General features: G+C 41.1%; 1 protein-coding gene across 4 annotated transcripts in view; it reads right to left on the bottom strand.

The window, feature by feature from the left end:
- LOC139376472 (nebulin-related anchoring protein) overlaps positions 1 to 20,427 on the bottom strand; it is a 120,178-nt gene that overhangs the window by 93,602 nt on the left and 6,149 nt on the right. For 2 of the 4 annotated variants that reach the window (XM_071119097.1, XM_071119096.1), the window contains exons 4-12: positions 19,263 to 19,370; positions 18,464 to 18,571; positions 18,181 to 18,276; positions 17,975 to 18,082; positions 17,695 to 17,802; positions 14,801 to 14,908; positions 12,968 to 13,084; positions 10,898 to 11,002; positions 5,814 to 5,921 (exon numbers count right to left, since the gene is read on the bottom strand). In XM_071119097.1, the coding sequence (XP_070975198.1) occupies positions 5,814 to 5,921; positions 10,898 to 11,002; positions 12,968 to 13,084; positions 14,801 to 14,908; positions 17,695 to 17,802; positions 17,975 to 18,082; positions 18,181 to 18,276; positions 18,464 to 18,571; positions 19,263 to 19,370 (966 nt within the window). The remainder of the gene's footprint in view (positions 1 to 5,813; positions 5,922 to 10,897; positions 11,003 to 12,967; positions 13,085 to 14,800; positions 14,909 to 17,694; positions 17,803 to 17,974; positions 18,083 to 18,180; positions 18,277 to 18,463; positions 18,572 to 19,262; positions 19,371 to 20,427) is intronic. The other 2 variants (XM_071119098.1, XM_071119099.1) reach the window with 1 other exon arrangement.

Below are 20,427 nucleotides of genomic sequence, written 5' to 3' on the forward strand. Positions count from 1 at the left end.
TCATAGTTGCATCATAATTACCTTTAACATAATTGAAAAACACATCCCAGCATTTCCATAGCAATTGACGTTTCACATGATCATGAAAGAGACTCTAGAGACGGCTTCACTACAGTACAAATGTATTCCGTACAATATGTTATTATTCCCCAATGCCCATATTTTGATATCTTCCCCTTGCTTGTTGTAAACATATATAAACTTGTGGACAAATACATAAAAAAAGATAGACAAACAATAAACACATTAAATTATAAAACAGTTCTCGACAATAGAGAGAGAGGGAGAGAAGAGGAGAGAAAGAGAGAGTGAGAGAAGAGCGAGATCAGGTGTGTGTGTGTGTAAGTCTATGTGTAAGCAAGCATGTAGTTGAGTACGTGTGTGTTCATGTCCACTTCATAATGTTCAGATATTTTAAACAGTTCCCATACCTTCTTTTTTTTCATAACCTGAAGTCCCTGTAGAATTGAGTACAGCCACGGTGTTATGGAGCTGTCTCGGAATAGCTGTCCATCTATAAAGAGTTTGTCCACAATGATAAAGGCACGCCTACCATCCTTACTTTGTTGTCTTTGTACCGGATACAGTCTCTTACGAGGTTTGTTTATCTCCTTTGGAAATTGGTCAATGAGACCGAATTTGGTCCCTTTAAGCTCCCTTCCTCTGCTTTTGATCAGCTCCTTTTGTTGGTAGTGTTCAAATTTTGCGATAATCGGTCGGGAACCCTTGGTCTTGTCATTCCAAGTCTGTGTACTCGATGGAAAGCCACCTTACAGTCTCTAGAAGAAGTTTCAAGGCGGATTGCATGAATTCTCTGATCGCTCCCTCTGGATTATTGGATGCGTCCTCAGGAATAACAGAAAAAAAATATTTTCACACATGCTACGACTTTGTATGTCTAGTAACGACTCCTTCATCACCCTGTTTTCCCTGAGTAGACAATCCATGTTGGAATCGTGTATTTTTACCTTGGCTGTGAGTGTCTTGTTTTCTCTTTGGAGCTTGAGAATTTCACTCTGGCTGAACTCCGAACTCCAAACTCCCCCTCAGCCCTGCTACCTCTTCACACAACTTTTCTATTGTTGCATGGATTCCAGCCAGAGCACTAGTCTCCACCTCAATGGTAAGTAAATCGTCCGTGTCTGTAGATTCATCTGTTTTTCTTTTTTTGTCGGGTTAAAGTTATTTTGTGAGGCGGTCGGATCTTTCCATGAAGGAGTATGTTGTTCCTCCATAGCGTAAAGCTGTTGGTACTTGTCGATTCCCTCAGGATCTCCTTAGTATCCAGATTGTCTCTTTACTGCAACCAGTTGTTTTACGAAAAGATAACAATGAGTCTTTCCCACGACGACGACAGGTGTCTGTAGTACAGCCAGCTAGCACTCGCGGAATCCACGCAAAAAAAAGGAGCACAAACTTGCAGTCCCAGCCGTAAAGGCTAACTGCGTTGTGGAATCCTTAGTAACAAAACTTTAGTTCTGATTAAAATCGACTTAATGAAAATGTTTTAATGTAAACAACAAACTGAGTGTAGACAGTACAGTGTCCTGTTGTGCTCTTTGATGACATCTGACCGCTCTGATGAGGTCTGCCGGTAACAAAGAAAATTCCCTGTCTTAGGTCAGTTAGGATCACCACTTTTATTTTAAGAATGTGAAATGTCAGAATAATAGTAGAGAGATTTATTTTAGCTTTTATTTCTTTCATCACATTCCCAGTGGGTCAGACGTTTACATACACTCAATTAGTATTTGGTAGCATTACCTTTAAACTGTTTAACTTGAGTCAAATGTTTGGGGTAGCCTTCCACAAGCTTCCCACAATAAGTTGGGTGAATTTTGGGCCATTCCTCCTGATAAAGCTGGTGTAACTGAGTCAGGTTTGTAGGCCTCCTTGCTCGCACACACTTTTTCAGTTCTTCCCACAAATGTTCTATACGATTGAGGTCAGGGCTTTGTGATGGCCACTCCAATACCTTGACTTTGTTGTCCTTAAGCCATATTTAAACTACTTTGGAAGAATGCTAGGGGTCATTGTCCATTCGGCTTGCAAGCCTCCCCCTTTTTCCTCCAAACAACAATGGTCATTATGGCCAAAAAGTTATGTTTTTGTTTCATCAGACCAGAGGACATTTCTCCAAAAAGTACGATCTTTGTCCCCATGTGCAGTTACAAACCGTAGTCTGTTTTTTTATGGCGGTTTTGGAGCAGTGGCTTCTTCCTTGCTGAGTGAACTTTCAGGTTATGTCGATATAGGACTCGTTTTACTGTGGATAGAGATACTGTTGTACCTGTTTCCTTCAGCATCTTCATAAGGTCCTTTGCTGTTGTTCTGGGATTGATTTGCACTTTTCGCAGCAAAGTATGTTCATCTCTAGGAGATAGAACACGTCTCCTTCCTGAGCGGTATGACGGCTGCGTGGTCCCATGGTGTTTATACTTGCATACTTTTGTTTGTACAGATGAACCTGGTACCTTCAGGTGTTTGGAAATTGCTCCCAATGATGAACCAGACTTGTGGAGTTCTACAAAACATTTTCTGAGGTCTTGGCTGATTTCTTTTGATTTTCCCATGATTGTCAAGAAAAGAGGCACTGAGTTTGAAGGTAGGCCTTGAAACACATCCACAGGTACATCTCCAATTGACTCAAATGATGTCAATAAGCCTATCGGAAGCTTCTAAAGTCATTACATCATTTTCTGGAATTTTCCAAGCTGTTTCAAGGCACAGTCAACTTAGTGTATGTAAACTTTTGACCTACTGGAATTGTGATACAGTGAATTATAGGTGAAATAATCTGTCTGTAAACAATTGCCAAACTATAGTTTGAACAAGTGAGGAAATGTGTGGAGTGGTTGAAAAATTAGTTTTAATGGCTCCAACCTAAGTGTATGAAAACTTTTGCAACAGTTGCATGGAATCATTCAATAGTTGTTAACATTATTTTTTTATGACTTCCCCATCTCCATACCCCACATATACAATCATATTTAAGGTCCCTCAATCGAATAGTGAATTTCAAGCACAGATTCAAGCACAAAGACCAGGATGGTTATTCAATGCTTCGCAAAGAAGGGCACCGATTGATAGATATGTGAGATAAAAATACACTGAATATGCCTTTGAGCATGGTGAAGTTATTAATTAGGCTTTGTATGGTGTATCAATACACCCAGTCACTACAAAGACACAGGCTTTCCTTCCTAACTCAGTTGCCAGAGAGGAAGATAACTGCTCAGGGATTTCACCATGATGCCCGTACTGATTTTAAAACAGCAATAGAGTTGAATTGCTGTGATTGGAGAAAACTGAGAAGGGATAAACATCATTGTAGTTACTCCACAATATTAACCTAAATGACAGAGTGAAAAGAAGGAAGACTGTACAGAATAAAAAATATCCCAAAACATGCATCCTGTTTGCAACAAGGCACTTAAGTATTACTGCAAAAAATCTGTCAAAGAAATTAACTTTTTTGTCCTGAATACAAAGCGTTATGTGCAGGGCAAATCCAACACAACACATCACTGAGTACCACTCTTAATATTTTCAAGCATGGTGCCTGGTTCATCAAGTTATGGGTATGCTTGTCATCGGGAAGGACTAGGGATTTGGGGGGGGGGGGTTTAAAAAGAAACGGAATACAGCTTATAAACACAGACCAAATCCTAGAGGAAAACCTGGTTGTGTGCTTCCCAACAGACACGAGAAGAAAAATTCACCTTTCAGCAGGACAATAACCTAAAACACAAAGCCAAATCTACACTAGAGTTGCTTACCAAGACAACACTGAATGTTCCTGAGTGGCATAGTTACAGTTTTCATTTAAGTGGCTTGAAAATCTATGGCAAGACCTGAAAATGTCAGTCTAGCAATGGTCAACAATCAACTTTGCAGAGCTTGAAGAATTTTAAAAAGAATAATCGGCAAATATTGTACAATCCAGGTGTGCAAAGCTCTTATAGGCTTACCCAAAAAGACACCAAATGTGCTTCGACAAAGTATTTACTCAGTTATGTAAATTAGATATTTCTGTATTTCATTTTCAATACATTTGGAAGAATGTTTTCACTTTGTCAATATGTAGTATTGTGTGTAGATGGGTGAGAAAAAATCGATTTAATCCATTTTGAATTCAGGCTGTAACACAACAATGTGGAATAAGTCAAGGGGTATGAATACTTTCTGAAGGCACTGGATAAAAATATTTTTTAAAGACTGTTTTAATACATGGTAGACTGTTTAAATAGATACCACATGCTACAGTTATTGATACAAAGAATATATTATTAAGTAACTTAATTACTAAGGTAAACGTGTTTTCTAGAGTGATGAATCATGCTTCACCATCTGACAGTCTGGCGGACAAATCTGGGTTTGGCGGATGCCAGGAGAACGCTACCTGCCAGAATGCATAGTGCCAACTGTAAAGTTTGGTGGAGGATGAATAAATGTCTGGGGCTAATTTTCATGGTTCGGGCTAGGCCCCTTAGTTCAAGTGAAGGGAAATCTTAACACTACAGCATACAACGACATTCTAGACGATTCTGTGCTTCCAACTTTGGGGGAGGCCCTTTCCTTTTTCAGCATGACAATGCCCCCATGCACAAAGAGAGGTCCGTACAAAAATGGTTTGTTGAGATTGGTGTGGAAGAACTTGACCGGCATACACAGAGCCTGACCTTTACTGGCCAACACAGAGCCCCGACCTTTACAGTTGGCATCATTCCCTCAACCCTAAACATCAACTAAATCTTCTAATAAGTAATGTGGAAATTGATCAAGTTGAGGTGACTAAACTGCTTGGAGTAACCCTGGATTATAAACGGTCATGGTCAAAACCTATTGATACAACAGTAGCTAAAATGGGCAGAAGTCTGTCCATAATAAAGCACTGCTCTGCCTTCTTAACAGCACTATCAACAAGGCAGGTCCTACAGGCCCTAGTTTTGTCACACCTGGACTACTGTTCAGTCGTGTGGTCAGGTGCCACAAAGAGGCTCAGAACAGGGCAGCGCGGCTGTCCCTTGGATGTACTCAGAGATCAAACATTAATAATATGCATGTCAATCTCTCCTGGCTCAAAGTAGAGGAGAGATTAACTTCATCACTACTTGTATTTATGAGAGGGATTGACATGTTGAAAGAACCGAGCTCTGTTTAAAATACTAGCACACAGCTCAAACACCCATGCATACCCCACAAGACATGCCACCAGAGGTCTCTTCACAGTCCCCAACTCCAGAACAGACTATGGGAGGCACACAGTACTACATAGAGCTATGAGTACATGGAACTCTATTCCACATCAGGTAACTGATGCAAGCAGTCGAATCAGATTTTAAAAACAGATAAAAATACACCTTATGAAACAGTGTAAAGCAACACAAACATAGGCACAGAAACATGCATACACACACGATAACATACATATATATATACACAAGTACACATCGATTTTGTATTGTAGATATGTGCTTGTGGAGTAGGGGCCTGAGGGCACACACTTGGTGTGTTGTGAATTCTGAAATGAATGTATTGTAATGTTTTTAAAATTGTACATCTACCTTAACTTTTCCAGTGCCCGAGCTCACTAATGCTCTTGTGGCTAAATGGAAGTAAGTCTCTGCAGTAATGTTCCAACATCCAGTGGAAAGCCTTCCCAGAAGCGTGTAGGCTGTTATAGTAGGAAAGGGGGGACCAACTTCATATTAATGCCCATGATTTTAGAATGAGATGTTCGACAAGCAGGTGTCCACATACTTTTGCTCATGTAGTGTATTAGTTCAGAGTAAAAACAAAGAAAGTCTTACATTGCTTGCCAGCTTTCTGACGTTCATAGCGTGTACAGCATTCTTGTCCATCTCAGAGCCTTCATAGTGCCCTTTCATGTGGTTGGTATACTTCTCCTTGTACTTGTTCTGTAGGAAAATATAAAATGTCACTCTTTGACCCCACTGAGTATAGGGCGACATCCATGAACGTCTTTTTTTTCTGTCCGGACCAGTGTTTTTGTATTTATTTTTTATTTTTGGTCCGGACCGGCATTGATTTCAACGTCCACAGAAGTCCATACCGGACTGGCCTATATTTGGCCCAAACAAATCAAATCTAATTTTGTTAGTCACATGCGCTGAATACAACAGGTTACCTTACCTTACAGTTAAACGCTTACTTACAATCCCCTAACCAACAATGCAGTTAATATATATATATTATATATATATATATATATATATGGAAAAGAATAAGAAATAAAAGTAAAAAATAATTAATGAGCAGCAATAAAATACAGAAAAGTACAGAGTCAATGTGCGGGGACACCAGTTAGTTGAGGAAATATGTACATGTGGGCACAGTTATTGAAGTGACTATGCATAGATGATAACAACAGAGAGTAGCAGCGGTATAAAAGAGGGGGGGGGTGCAAATAGTCTGGCTAGCCATTTGATTAGGTGTTGAGGAGTCTTATGGCTGGGGGGTAAAAGTTGTTTAGAAGCCTCTTAGACCTAGACTTGGCGCTATGGTATCACTTGCCATGCGGTAGCAGAGAGAACGATCTATGACTAGGATGGCTGGAGTATTTGACAATTTTTAGGACCTTCCTCTGACACCGTCTGGTGTAGATGTCCTGGATGGCATTGAGCTTGGCCCCAGTGATGTACTTGGCCCCATTCGCTCTACCCTCTGTAGTGCCTTGCGGTCGGAGGCCGAGCAGTTGCCATACCAGGCAGTGATGCAACAGCTGTAGAATCTTTTGAGGATCTGAGGACCCATGCCAAATCATTTTACTTTCCTGAGGGGGAATAGGCTTTGTCGTGCCCTCTTCATGACTATCTTGGTGTGCTTGGACCATGTTAGTTTGTTGGTGATGTGGACACCAAGGAACTTGAAGCTCTCAACCTGCTCCACTGCAGCCTTGTCGATGAGAATGGGGGAGTGCTCGGTCCTCTTTTTCCTTTAGTCCACAATCATCTCCTTTGTCTTGATCACGTTGAGGGAGAGGTTGTTGTCCTGGCACCACACGGCCAGGTCTCTGGCTGTCTCGTCGTTGTCGGTGATCAGGCCTACTACTGTTGTGTCATCGGCAAAATAAATGATGGTGTGGGAGTCGTGCCTGGCCATGCAGTCATGAGTGAACAGGGAGTACAGGAGGGGGCTGAGTACGCACCCCTGAGGGGCCCCCGTGTTGAGGATCAGCGTGGCGGATGTGTTGTTACCTACCCTTCCCACCTGGGGGCGGCCCTTCAGGAAGTCCAGGATCCAGTTCCAGGGGGAGCTTAGTGATGAGCTTTGAGGGCACTATGGTGTTGAACGCTGAGCCAGCGTCAATGAATAGCATTCTCACATAGGTGTTCCTTTTGTCCAGGTGGGAAAGGGAAGTGTGGAGTGCAATAGAGATTGCATCATCTGTGGATCTGTTGGGGCGGTATGCAAATTGGAGTGGGTCTACGGTTACTGGGATAATGGTGTTGATGTGAGAAATGACCATCCTTTCAAAGCATTTCATGGCTACAGACATGAGTGCTACGGGTCAGTAGTCATTTAGGCAGGTTACCTTAGTGTTCTTGGGCATAGGGACCATGGTGGTCTGCTTGAAACATGTTGGTATTACACACTCAGTCGGGGATGGTTCGTCAGAGGGCAAACTATAGTTTTGGCAAGTCGGTTAGGACATCTACATCTTAAGTGTATATTTTTCCCCCTGCCACTGTTTTGAGACAGGTGCAAAACAAATTTCACACATATATTATTTAGTACAGTACATGAAAAAACAAGATTGAATCAAGAATAGTTTGATGGGTGACAAGATTAGCCTATCACTTATTAATTATATATTATCACTTGTGAATGATGCCCAGTTTAAGGCAAGAAACAGGCATGATTTTTTTTCTAGTTTTTCAAATCATAGTCACACACCTTATGTAGCCTAGCCCATAGTATCAAAACACTAAAGTGGACAAACAACTTCTTAAAATTATGCACAATAATCCGCTTTACATGTGAAGAAATAGCCTAATAGTTCATCAGCATTTTTAGCTAAATGTTCTGATCTATTGCGTCAGGCTCATTGCTTAAAACTGTTTTTTTTGCTGCTAGTGGTTGTATTGATTTGGGATCTATCGCATCCCACAACTGTCCCAGACTATGTTTGGAATATTCAGTGCCTTCGGAAAATATTCAGACACCTTGATTAAATAAAAAACTTCCTCATCAATCTACACACAATACCCATAATGACAAAGCGAAAACTTCTCTGCAAATGTATAAACATTTAAAAACTGAAATAACTTATTTACATAAGTTTTCAGACCCTAGGCTATGAGACTCTAAATTGAGCTCAGGTGCATCCTGTTTCCATTGATCATCCTTGAGATGTTTCTACAACTTAATTGGAGTCTACCTGTGGTAAATTCAATTGATTGGACATGATTGGGCAAGCCACACACCTGTCTATAAAAAGGTCCCACGGTTGACAGTGCATGTCAGAGCAAAAACCAAGCCATAAGTCGAAGGAATTGTCTGTTGAGCTCTGAGACATGATTGTGTCAAGGCACAGATCTGGGGAAGGGTACCAAAACATTTCTGGAGCAGGGAAGGTCCCCAAGAACATAGTGGAATCCATCATTCTTAAATGGAAGAAGTTTGGAACCACCAAGACTCTTCCTAGAGCTGGCTGCCAGGCCAAACTGAGCAATCGGGGGAGAAGGGCCTTGGTCAGGGAGGTGACCAAGAACACAATGGTCACTCTGACAGAGCTCCTGGGGTCAAGGCTCACCTTCCAACAGGACAAAGACCCTAACCACACAGCCAAGACAATGCATGAGTGGCTTCGAGACAAGTCTCTGAATGTGCTTGAGTGACCCAGCCAGAGCCCAGACTTGAACCCGATCGAACATCTCTGGAGAGACCTGAAAGTAGCTGTTCAGCGACGCCCCGTCGAACCTGACAGAACTTGAGAGGATCTGCAGAGAAGAATGGGAGAACCTTCCCAAATACAGGTGTGCCAAGCTTGTAGCGTCATACCCAAGAAGACTCGAGGCTGTAATCACCGCCAAAGTTGCTTCAGCAAAGTACTGAGTAAAGGGTCTGAATACTTGATGTAAATGTGATATTTACGTTTTTAATTTTTCATACATTTGCAAAAATGTCTAAACCTTTTTCCTTTGTCATTATGGGGTATTGTGTTCCCTTGATGAGGGAAATTCTTTATTTTCTTTGAATAAGGCAATAACGTAACAAAATGTGTAAAAAGTCATGGGGTCTGAATGCACTGTATATTTCTTGCACAGAATAGGTCAACTTTTGTACTATGTGGGATTGTAGATTGACATAGGCTAGTGCTTTTGCTGTTCGTTAGGCCTAATTATCTGGCGATGATTGGCTGAAAAATTGGCTGATGAAAATTCAACGTGGACAGTTCTTCCAATATCTTCAATATGCGCCTCGGAATTGGATAAGGACGCACGCAGTTGTCTTCAATGTGTCTGTCTTTACTTGTAGCATACGAGAAAGACCCGATCACGTGAAGGAGAGCCATGTGAGTGAGAGGAGCTTCAGCATGCAGCCGGGAGAAGGGAATTATAATTATAATACTCGGCACAACGGCCACTGGGCGCAAAAGGCATGGATTTTTTAGGGGGCATTATAGCCTCACAAAGGGGATGCAGCTGGGAAATTCAAGGCATTATCAAGTGCTTGTCAAATTATGAATGAGAGACTGATGAAGTGTGTAAAGCCTGTGCAAAAAACTAAGCAGAGCTAATGCCTTTCATGCAACATTTTTCTAATCATTATTAGAGTCACATCATGCAGCCTTAGAATGTATTAAAAATCAAAACATATAGCCCAACATTTTTATCACAACTAAAGTTACATAACTCTAAAATAAGCATATAGGAGGGCCTGTTTCTTTGTTAACCTATCAACACAGAAGATCCTCATGTGTTCACTCCCTCAAATCTTTTGGAGAAAATATCCTTTCTATTTTATTTAGCTTTGTTCAATTGTATTCCATTTGGCATAGCCAGTTCAGGGCCTAACATAAGGACAACTCAGTGTATGCTATTCTGTTTTTCTGAAATAGACTATTTTCTTCATATCATGTTTCTTAAGACCTGTCTAAAATATATAATGGATTTATTGTGATGGTGTAGGCTATGTTACATGCATTTATTATACTTTTTAAAATGTAGAAGTTCCAAAGTTCTGCATCAGTGGGTTTTAGGCTGTGCGTGGAAGACAGGAGATGCTAAATGTGTTTATGTTAATAACCTGTCAATTACCGTGAGACTGGCAGTTATTTGCTTGACCATCACTAACTGACAAATTGTTGTGACCGCCACAGCCCTACCCTCATACCGTCATGGCCACCTAATCATTCTCAGCTTCCAAAAGGCTCATTCATCCCCTCTTCTCTCCCCTGTTCCCCAGGTCGTTGCTGTAAATGAGAATGTGTTCTCAGTCAACTTACCTTGTAAAATATTTGTGATGTATGAGTTCCGTGCCTTTCCGGCAGAACCACCATCCACAATGACACGTTGTGCTCCCAAAGCTAGCGTGCCTACCACTATCAAAATCATGGTCTAGGTTTGTGCAAGGACGACACTACTTCAGGTCTCAGGGAGGATGACATCACCCACGATGATTACTAGTGCTAACTAGCTCACATCTGCTATTTCGAGTATTTGGTTATATGTTTCCATTTACGAACCATTCTAGCATCTATTACATACTCATTCCCCATACTCCATACTCGCCAATCTATTTTTGTGTTTAAATCTTAAACTATGACACTTTAGCAATGCTTAGCTAGTGCTTAAACTAATGTAGTAGCAACACCATATGAAAAGCATCTTTGCACATGCATCTGCCGCGTTGCTCATGCATTCCTCACATCACTGCTGAACTTGGCAGCCTTGGATGCATTCTTGTACTGGGGCGTCTCACAGTAGTTGATGCTGTGGCCTTTAGTGTTCTCAAGGTCCTTCTTGTACTCAACCTGCCAGGGAGAAAACAGAGCACACATTACAATAGGTGTTCCATCACAGTCAAACAGACAATTAGGCAAACTTGAATCCCAAATGTGTCTCTGAGCTCGATCCCGACGCCCTAAGCTTAACCTCTAAGGAATGTGTATGGATGATGTCACTGTATAAATCTGCCCCCTGCAGAGACTTTCCTGACCATTGACCTCCACAGAAGAATTTGTCGAGATGATTTATAAGTTGGTTCAGAATAGATGCTCCAACTAACGTGTTGCATTTATCAACGTGCTCAAAGACACATTGAATTACCTTTCCCTGCCCATGAAGCTAAGTTAAGTCCATAGGGCCGAGCGGACATCAAATTTGGGACACTATGTAAATGATTGTGGAACATGGCAATGCAAATAAGTAATAACTTTTGTTATTATTTTGTCCTCTTCTGTTTCTTTTTTTATCTTCATTGTTCGTGGTGTGCACTACATTTACATACCCACAACCAGAGGTGTGCACTACATTTACATACCCACAACCAGAGTTGTGCACCACATTTACATACCCACAACCAGAGGTGTGCACTACATTTACATACCCACAACCAGAGGTGTGCACTACATTTACATACCCACAACCAGAGGTGTGGACTACATTTACATACCCACAACCAGAGGTGTGGACTACATTTACATACCCACAACCAGAGGTGTGGACTACATTTACATACCCACAACCAGAGGTGTGGACTACATTTACATACCCACAACCAGAGGTGTGCACCACATTTACATACCCACAACCAGAGGTGTAGACTACATTTACATACCCACAACCAGAGGTGTGGACTACATTTACATACCCACAACCAGAGGTGTGCACTACATTTACATACCCACAACCAGAGGTGTGCACTACATTTACATACCCACAACCAGAGGTGTGGACTACATTTACATACCCACAACCAGAGGTGTGGACTACATGTACATACCCACAACCAGAGGTGTGGACTAGAGTCACATGACTTGGACTCGAGTCAGACTCAAGTCACAAATATGATGACTTGCAACTCGACTTTGACTTTAACACCAATGACTCGTGACTTAACTTGGACTTGAGCCTTAACTGACTTGATACCCTTCCCAAGCCCAAATATTTAAAATTATGCTTTTAAAAAAAGTGTGCAGCTCATCAGTTCTTCATTTAACGGATTACAGTTTGAATCGGACAGCAGCCAATCAAATTGTGCCAGCTGAGAAAAAGTTGCGCGTGGCAGTGCAGAGGAACGTCGGCGGGTGAATTCAGATGGAGCCCTTGGAAAGATTATACCCAAAATTATTATTTTCAGATATAAAGACTACGCTGTACTGATTGCAATTTGCAAAAGATGCGGGAAGAAAATGACAGACGGAGGCGCAACAACTTCCAACTTTGTTCGACATTTGAAGCTGCACAAAGAACGGTAAGTCGTGGCTAATATAGCCGACAGCTATATATAACTTTGCTTGTGTAGCGTGTAGGCTAACGTAACATTAAGTCAACGAGCCTCCACACTGTCAGTCAGTGCGGGAGCGTGATCATTGCACCCAAGATTGAGCTACAACTGGCTGATGTTACTGCTGTTCCTATACATCGCCCGATTGCGCCCCATAGCGGGGGTCTTTCTCATGGCTACCCATGTATTTCCATGGAAATATAATGTTTATTTGGAAAGTAATAAATATATATATTTTAAAGCATTCATGATTTGCGTAAATGTAATACACTAACTATTACTCTTGTTAAAATATGAAATGGTATTACATTTGTTGAAGAGCACATTATGACTTGTTTAGGACTCGAAACTCAAAGTTTGGGACTTGAGTGCTATGACTTGAGACTTACTTGTAGAAATAAAAAAAAAAAGACTTGGTCCCACCTCTGCCCACAACCTTTCCATATTTTTTGCCCCCATTTTTTGCTCTCATTTCTCAGGTCTATCTCACCTCGCTGACGATCTTGTTGATTTTGCGGGCGCTCTTCAGGGCCAGGTTGTCCTCACTGGTCAGGTTGTGGAAGTGGGATGAGCCCTTCATCTTATTCAGGTCCTTCTTGTATTTCAGCTGGGGGGTTAAAAATGGAAAGAGAAGCAGAGAAAGATTAAAAAGAGCGGAAGAATCCTTGGTCACACATTCCCATCTGTCAGATTGCATAACTTGTCTATGAGCGCATCTTCATACATGCTGTACACAATCGGCAACAAACACACAGGCACACACAACTGCGAAACACACACATGCGCGCATGCTCTCTCACTCACACACACAGTCTAATTTGGTCTGTGGAGAGTTTGGAACATGACAGCACAGGATTCTTGGTGAAAGTCACAGGGAACGCTACTTATCCCTGTGACCATGACCTGAAATTCCACCCGGCAACACCAGACAAGGTGACGGATGAATGTGATCAAATCAAATTGTATTTGTCACATGCGCCGAATACAACAGGTGTAGACCTTGCAGTGAAATGCCTACTTATTGTGAGTTTTGAGAATCCCTAGACCTATTCGGAAAATGTGTTTGAAATGCATCTTTCCTTTCTCCCTTCATTGAAGTAATCACAGAACCACTGAAGTACATAGTTTTCACAAATACAGTCATGGCATATAAGTGAATACTTTCAAGAATAGAAGGAGGGATCCCTTTAAACTATCCTCTCTCTTTACTAGATTCCTCAATATATTGTCCAATCCATAGTGACTATACAGCTCCAAAATGAGATAGATATCAGACTGTCTGTCAATTGTGTTTCCTTATTGAAAATGAATTTACCCACATACCCCAACATATGATCCTCCGCTTTAGGGGTGTCTACTGCACAAAGTTGTATACAACGTTGTATACACAATACAACTTTTCACCCCAATAAATTCACTCACAATACAACATTGTGCAGCCGATACCCCTAAAGCAGAGTAGTTAAACCTCAATAAATTCACTCACAATACAACATTGTGCAGCCGATACCCCTAAAGCAGAGTAGTTAAACCTCAATTAATCTACCCACAATACCACTTTGTGCAACAGACACCCCTAAAGGGGAGGAGTTAAACCTCAATAAATCTACCCACAATACCACTTTGTGCAACAGACCTCCCTAAAGGGGAGGAGTTAAACCTCAATTAATCCACCCACAATACCACTTTGTGCAACAGACACCCCTAAAGCAGAGGAGTTAAACCTCAATAAATCTACCCACAATACCACTTTGTGCAACAGACACCCCTAAAGCAGAGGAGTTTAACCTCAATTAATCCACCCACAATACCACTTTGTGCAACAGACCTCCCTAAAGGGGAGGAGTTAAACCTCAATAAATCTACCCACAATACCACTTTGTGCAACAGACACCCCTAAAGGGGAGGAGTTAAACCTCAATAAATCTACCCACAATACCACTTTGTGCAACAGACCTCCCTAAAGGGGAGGAGTTAAACCTCAATTAATCCACCCACAATACCACTTTGTGCAACAGACACCCCTAAAGCAGAGGAGTTAAACCTCAATAAATCTACCCACAATACCACTTTGTGCAACAGACACCCCTAAAGCAGAGGAGTTTAACCTCAATTAATCCACCCACAATACCACTTTGTGCAACAGACACCCCTAAAGCAGAGGAGTTAAACCTCAATAAATCTACCCACAATACCACTTTGTGCAACAGACACCCCTAAAGGGGAGGAGTTAAACCTCAATGAATCCACCCACAATACCACTTTGTGCAACAGACCTCCCTAAAGGGGTGGAGCATACTTGTTCAGCAGGGACACTACTCACATCACTGGCGTGGGCCTGGGCTTTCTTGGCAAGCTGGTAGGCAGGAGTGATCATGGCTGGGAAACTGCCCTTCCCTCTCTGCTGCTCGTACTCTTCAGTGTAGGCAATCTGCAAGGAGGAACACACATCAGCACACAGTTCATACTACAGATAGAATGGGAACAGGGAGAGTATGGCAGACTCTTGTTCTGGGCTAACAAACACATTTGATTCATAAGACCTTGATTAGTTGAACTGAGTATTGTTGTGTTGGGATGGAAATGACTGCACACCCTATTGTTATCATATAATATGTACAATTCAGCAAATGATATAAGGGTATAAATACACGCACACACTACCGTCAATCTCACCTAGTATTCCAAACTCATGTCACTGTCTGACATATCGACACCAATACGTAAACCTAATCCCGAAGCATTATGTGCATAGCGATCATTTTGGCAGGCAAGAGAAAATGTTCTGTCTAGCTAGGTACCGGCATCATCCAGGTATGGCTCTGTTTCACCCACTTCAGAGCCGATGGGTTGCACCTACTTTTGCATACATACAATCATATCCAATAGTGACAACTACAATCCGAAGAATATTGATTAAATAAAAAAAGACTATCGTATATAGGGAAAGCTTGGTTGGAAAGTGAAAACAACTGGAAGTTAAAAGAATTAGGCACCTCTAAGGCATTAAAGAATCTCAAACAGTACAACAACCATGTCTGTGAAGATGTAAGATACTCATTGTAAGGACAATTTGTGTTGGATGTTTCAACTGAAAAACTACTTTTCCACTTAAGTTTGGAGCCAGACCAATTTATACCAATCTGGAAGAGTGTTGTGGGTTGTTGTCTTTCTGAGAGGCATTGTAAAGTTAAACAACTATCAGTCCTCTTTGCGGATAAGATACTTTAGTAGTTTTATTTATCAAATGAATCCACTACCAGTAGAATTTAACTTGCGGCCCTATAATCAATTACGCATTTCAAATTGAATTGAACGTTTCACAGGTCTCCCTCTTCACTTTTCTCAGAAAGAAAAAAAATACATCCGAAAAATGTTGAAGTTGTATTGAAAAATTGCTTCCAGTTAACAGATACATAACTTCCTCTCAGATATTGGCTGAACATCCTCGCCAAGAGGCTAACTTCTCTTGGTTAGGTCGCTAGGTGTTGAACTAAGAAGGCTATAGTATTTTTAACAAGAGGGTCTACTTAAAAATATACAATTTGCTCACTTGCCTCACAAAAAAAAAAAAAACATCCGTTAATAATAATTATATGGCCTTATCGATCCCCTGCTGGGAAAAAAAATGTAAGGGGGAGTAGCAATGGCAATACAAAATCAAATTCCACTTAGCACGCTGATCTGCGAGGATTGGATGTACAGTGGTTTTTCCTTTAAAAGTTTCGAGTTTATGCCGCGACCATTTGGGGCAGATTGTGGTAAATTGCGTCGTTCATTCTGTCATTGCACCACTCTATCACAAGGGGGAGTTAGAACGCTGATCTATCAATAGTGTAGACTGTGGCACTATCCTGACTATATTTTTGTAAGTTAATGGAGGTGTGAATGTTCCAGTCCGAGAGTCTCTCTTCTCTGGCACTAGAGCCCTGCATCAGGCAACAGCAAAAAAATAGCTGGCGGGTGGTTCTGGAGTTGAGAGAGAACTTGGGTAAATACAATGGTGCAATTACACTTGCCATGTGGACTGACGGTTTTCTAAAAATAGACACGGTGGGCTTTTGGTTTCTCTCCCTCTAAAAACAGAAAGAAATAATTATAAATAACAAACTGGCTTTTTTTTAACCAAAGTGTGAAAGAGTGATAGCCCCTCTATGTAAAGTGAGTTTCTGAAACGCGGAGTCCTTATTTGCTGATGTGAAGAATAAACGTAATGAAAGAGTCCAGCGAGGATTTGTCAGCATAAAGTTGAGTGACTCACTCATTCGTGGCTTTGGATAAAAATCAAGAAACGTTTTTATTGTTTTGACCAAGTTAATCTGCTCATGTTGTGTGTGACCAATTATTTGTGACATTGTGGTTACAATGAAGAATGTAAATGAAATAAATCCTATTCATAATGAATAATCAGATGTGTGTTGCAAGCTTTACATTTTTCCCTATTTTTTTTGTAGGAATTTATTTAATATTTTTAGACAATACAAAACATACATATACAAACGACAACTACATCACACCTGCCCAGATCCACCTGCTCACACGCCCATCTCCAACGCCCGCATCACTCTCTGCCACATTGCCTCAAGCTGCACCATTTACTTTTTCTCTGTCGCCCACACGCACATTCAATATTTTGATAATGAAGCATTTAAAGGCTGACATGGTAATACTTCTGATAGCCAAATTTCTAACTCCACCCATAACTTTTGGACTTCATAACATTCCCAGAAGGCATGAAGTATTATAACCTAATGAAAAATGAACCTGGTAATCTATTTTAATTTACTGCAGGCCTAAAACCTATGGGTTTAACCCTCTGAATTAATGATTATATTGAAGATAGAAGCCACCTATTAATTAGTTCCGAGAGCCAATCTGTTACCCAACAAATAATATCCATTTATTTAGCCTAATTGTTTTTATGACTACAGACAGTACTCTATTATTCCTCTTATCCTCCATGTACTAATTAATACGTCTGCATCTCTATTTAACATTTGGCTAAAAAGAAACCACGCCATGAATTAAGAACATATATATATTTTTCTCTCTAAGGTTTTACATTTATAACTCAATATCACAGACCAGATTTGCCCTAACAAAAAATGCATCAACCCCTACAAATATATCAATTTACAAAAGGATAGTCTAATAGCTCGGCTAGGTGTGAAAAATCCCCCCAACTTGCAATGTATTCTATGCCCCAGTTGTTTTCACCTGGCTGAAATTCCCAGCATTTTCTCTGGCAGAAGCGAATTCTGCTGCCCCAGCATCTGAGGTAGCCTTTCCCTTCATCTCCTGCTCATACATCTGACGGTACTTCACCTAAGATATGATCACAGTGTCAACATTAGTGTACTGTATGCGTATGACTTTGCATTTGTATGTGTGAGCATCAGTTTGTGTGAGCATCTTTCTCTGTGTGTGTGTGTGTGTGTGTGTGTGTGTGTGTGTGTGTGTGTGTGTGTGTGTGTGTGTGTGTGTCCCCTCTACTCACACCACTGGCCATCTCTGTGGCTTTCTTTGAAACTTGGTAGCCAGGAGTGAGATGGGCGGGGAAACTGCCTTTACCCAACTGCTGTTCATACTCTGCAGTGTAGACATACTGGGAGGGAAAATACTACGTCATGGACACACGAAAAGTGACATAATTGCATTTGGAGGAAAGCATAAATCAGATTGAGTAGGGTTTGTAATAAATACATTGATCTGTCCTTGGCTTTTGGCCACAAGCACTTCAGGGGTTTTGGCTACGGAGGAATATTTTGACACTTTCTCCTCTCCTTTATTGTACTCCACCTGAATAACAGAGAAACAAAAATGTTAACATATTATTTGCCCCCTCATAACACGCTATAACACTGTAATAATAAAATGTATAATAATTACAGCTAATGTCATGAGCTGAAATCAACTGGTTATTTTATGGTCACACTACCTGCCTCCCAAAGTACTGTTCTGCCCCTATAGAGGGAGCTGCACTTACGCTGCTGGGCAAGGTATTTGGTTTCTTGGAAATCTGGTATCCTGGTGTGATCATGGTGGATAAGCTGCCTTTTCCTTTACTCTGCTCATATTCCTCAGTGTATTTGACCTGTCATCAGGGAGAAAGTATGCCCCCAAACTTTATGACACAAACACGGTCAGACCACTACTGAATAAGAAGTACAGGAACGTTTCCTATGCCATAACTACGTGTTTTCTGTGTAATTTTGAACCATTTCAAATGGGCAAATTTGACAGGGTGTGTGTGTGTGTGTGTGTGTGTATAACTATGATAAAGGTATGTGTAGGTTTGTCTGGGGGTTGTTTTCATGTTGGTTGGTTGTTCTGTGCTTACATCACTGGCCAGGGAGCCTCCAGTCTTAGCATGTAGAATATGGGAGGTATCAGCCACAGAGGTAAATTGTGTCAATTTTTCTTCATGTCCCCTTTTGTACTCCACTTACGATCGAATACATATTGTACTCATCTATATTTAGCACCTACCTGTACATCTGTAGCTGCATTGTATTGCAAAATCTGTTTTTTTTAATAGGAGGGCAAATGCAGTTGTACTCCATTTTTAGTAATCCCGTGGGCCATTTTAGACCATTTAATGTACATCAAAAGTATTTTGTTCTGTTATGTGTTTTATCATATGTGTTTTTGTGTTATGTTTCCCTATGTTGCTTTTTGAAATTCAGTTAAAAATGAATCACTTTTTTTATTTTATCATGTTTTATATCTACTCTTCAGACTTGGTCCAACCTTGTGTTTGTTATACAAATAAGGAAGATACTCACATCACTGATGGTCTTTTGGGCCTGTGTCACGCTCACAATCTCCTGGTTGGTGATGGTGCCTGAGTACGAGTAGGTCTGCTGCTCCTCAAACTTAGCCTGATAGTCCTGCTGTTGAATCACAATGCACACAGAATCAACTAAGGACTATCATTATATTGGGGGCGGTTCCAGAAAGCAGAATCAATGAGTTAGTTAGCTAACTGTTCAGGTAGTGGTTCCCAAAAGCAGTTTGTTTTGGTTGCGTTTTGTTTTGCCCAATAGGAACCGAATGGTGAATACTGTCTTGGGAGTCAATTTTATCGTAAGTAAGAATATAATATGTTTCTGAACACTTGTACATTCATGTAGATGCTATGTGTCACACCCTGATCTGTTTCACCTGTCTTTGTGCTTGTCACCACCCCCCTCCAGGTGCTGGCCATCTTCCGCATTATCCCCTGTGTATTTCTACCTGTGTTCTCTGTTTGTCTGTTGCCAGTTCGTTTTGTTTGTGAAACCTACCAGCATTTGTTCCCCTGCTCATGCCTGTTTCTTGCTCCTGTTTTCTAGTCCTTCCCGGTTTTGACCATTCTGCCTGCTCTGAGCCTGAGCCTGCCTGCTGTTTGGTATCTTACCTCACCTAACTGGATTATTGACCCCTGCCTGCCCTGAGACTGCCTGCCGTTCTGGACCCTTTGCACCCTCTCTGGATTACTGACCCCTGCCTGCCTTTGACCTGTCGTATGCCTGCCCCTGTTTTAGAAATAAACTTTTGTTTCTTTGACACTGTCTGCATCTGGGTCACACCTGAAACGTGATACAATGGATAATCATGAATCAATCATTAATAATTATCAGTAAGAAAGATGCACAAAGATCATACCACCACCCCCACTTCAATAAACTGAAGTAATACATGTATTAATAAAATACAAAATAGAAAAATAACTAAATATTAAGGAGCAACAATGAAATAACAGTAGCAAGGCTATATACAGGGGGTACCAGTACAGTGTCAATGTGTGGGGGCACCGGTTAGTCGAGGTAATTGAGGTAATATGTAGGTAGAGGTGAAGTGACTATGCATAGATAATAAACAGAGAGTAACAACAACGTAAAAATATGTGCGTGCTGCAAATAGTTCCGGAAGCCATTTGATTAGCTGATTTATGGGGGTAGAAGCTGT

Source organism: Oncorhynchus clarkii, chromosome 20 (genome assembly GCF_045791955.1).
Source record: "Oncorhynchus clarkii lewisi isolate Uvic-CL-2024 chromosome 20, UVic_Ocla_1.0, whole genome shotgun sequence".
Classification (NCBI taxonomy): domain Eukaryota; kingdom Metazoa; phylum Chordata; class Actinopteri; order Salmoniformes; family Salmonidae; genus Oncorhynchus; species Oncorhynchus clarkii.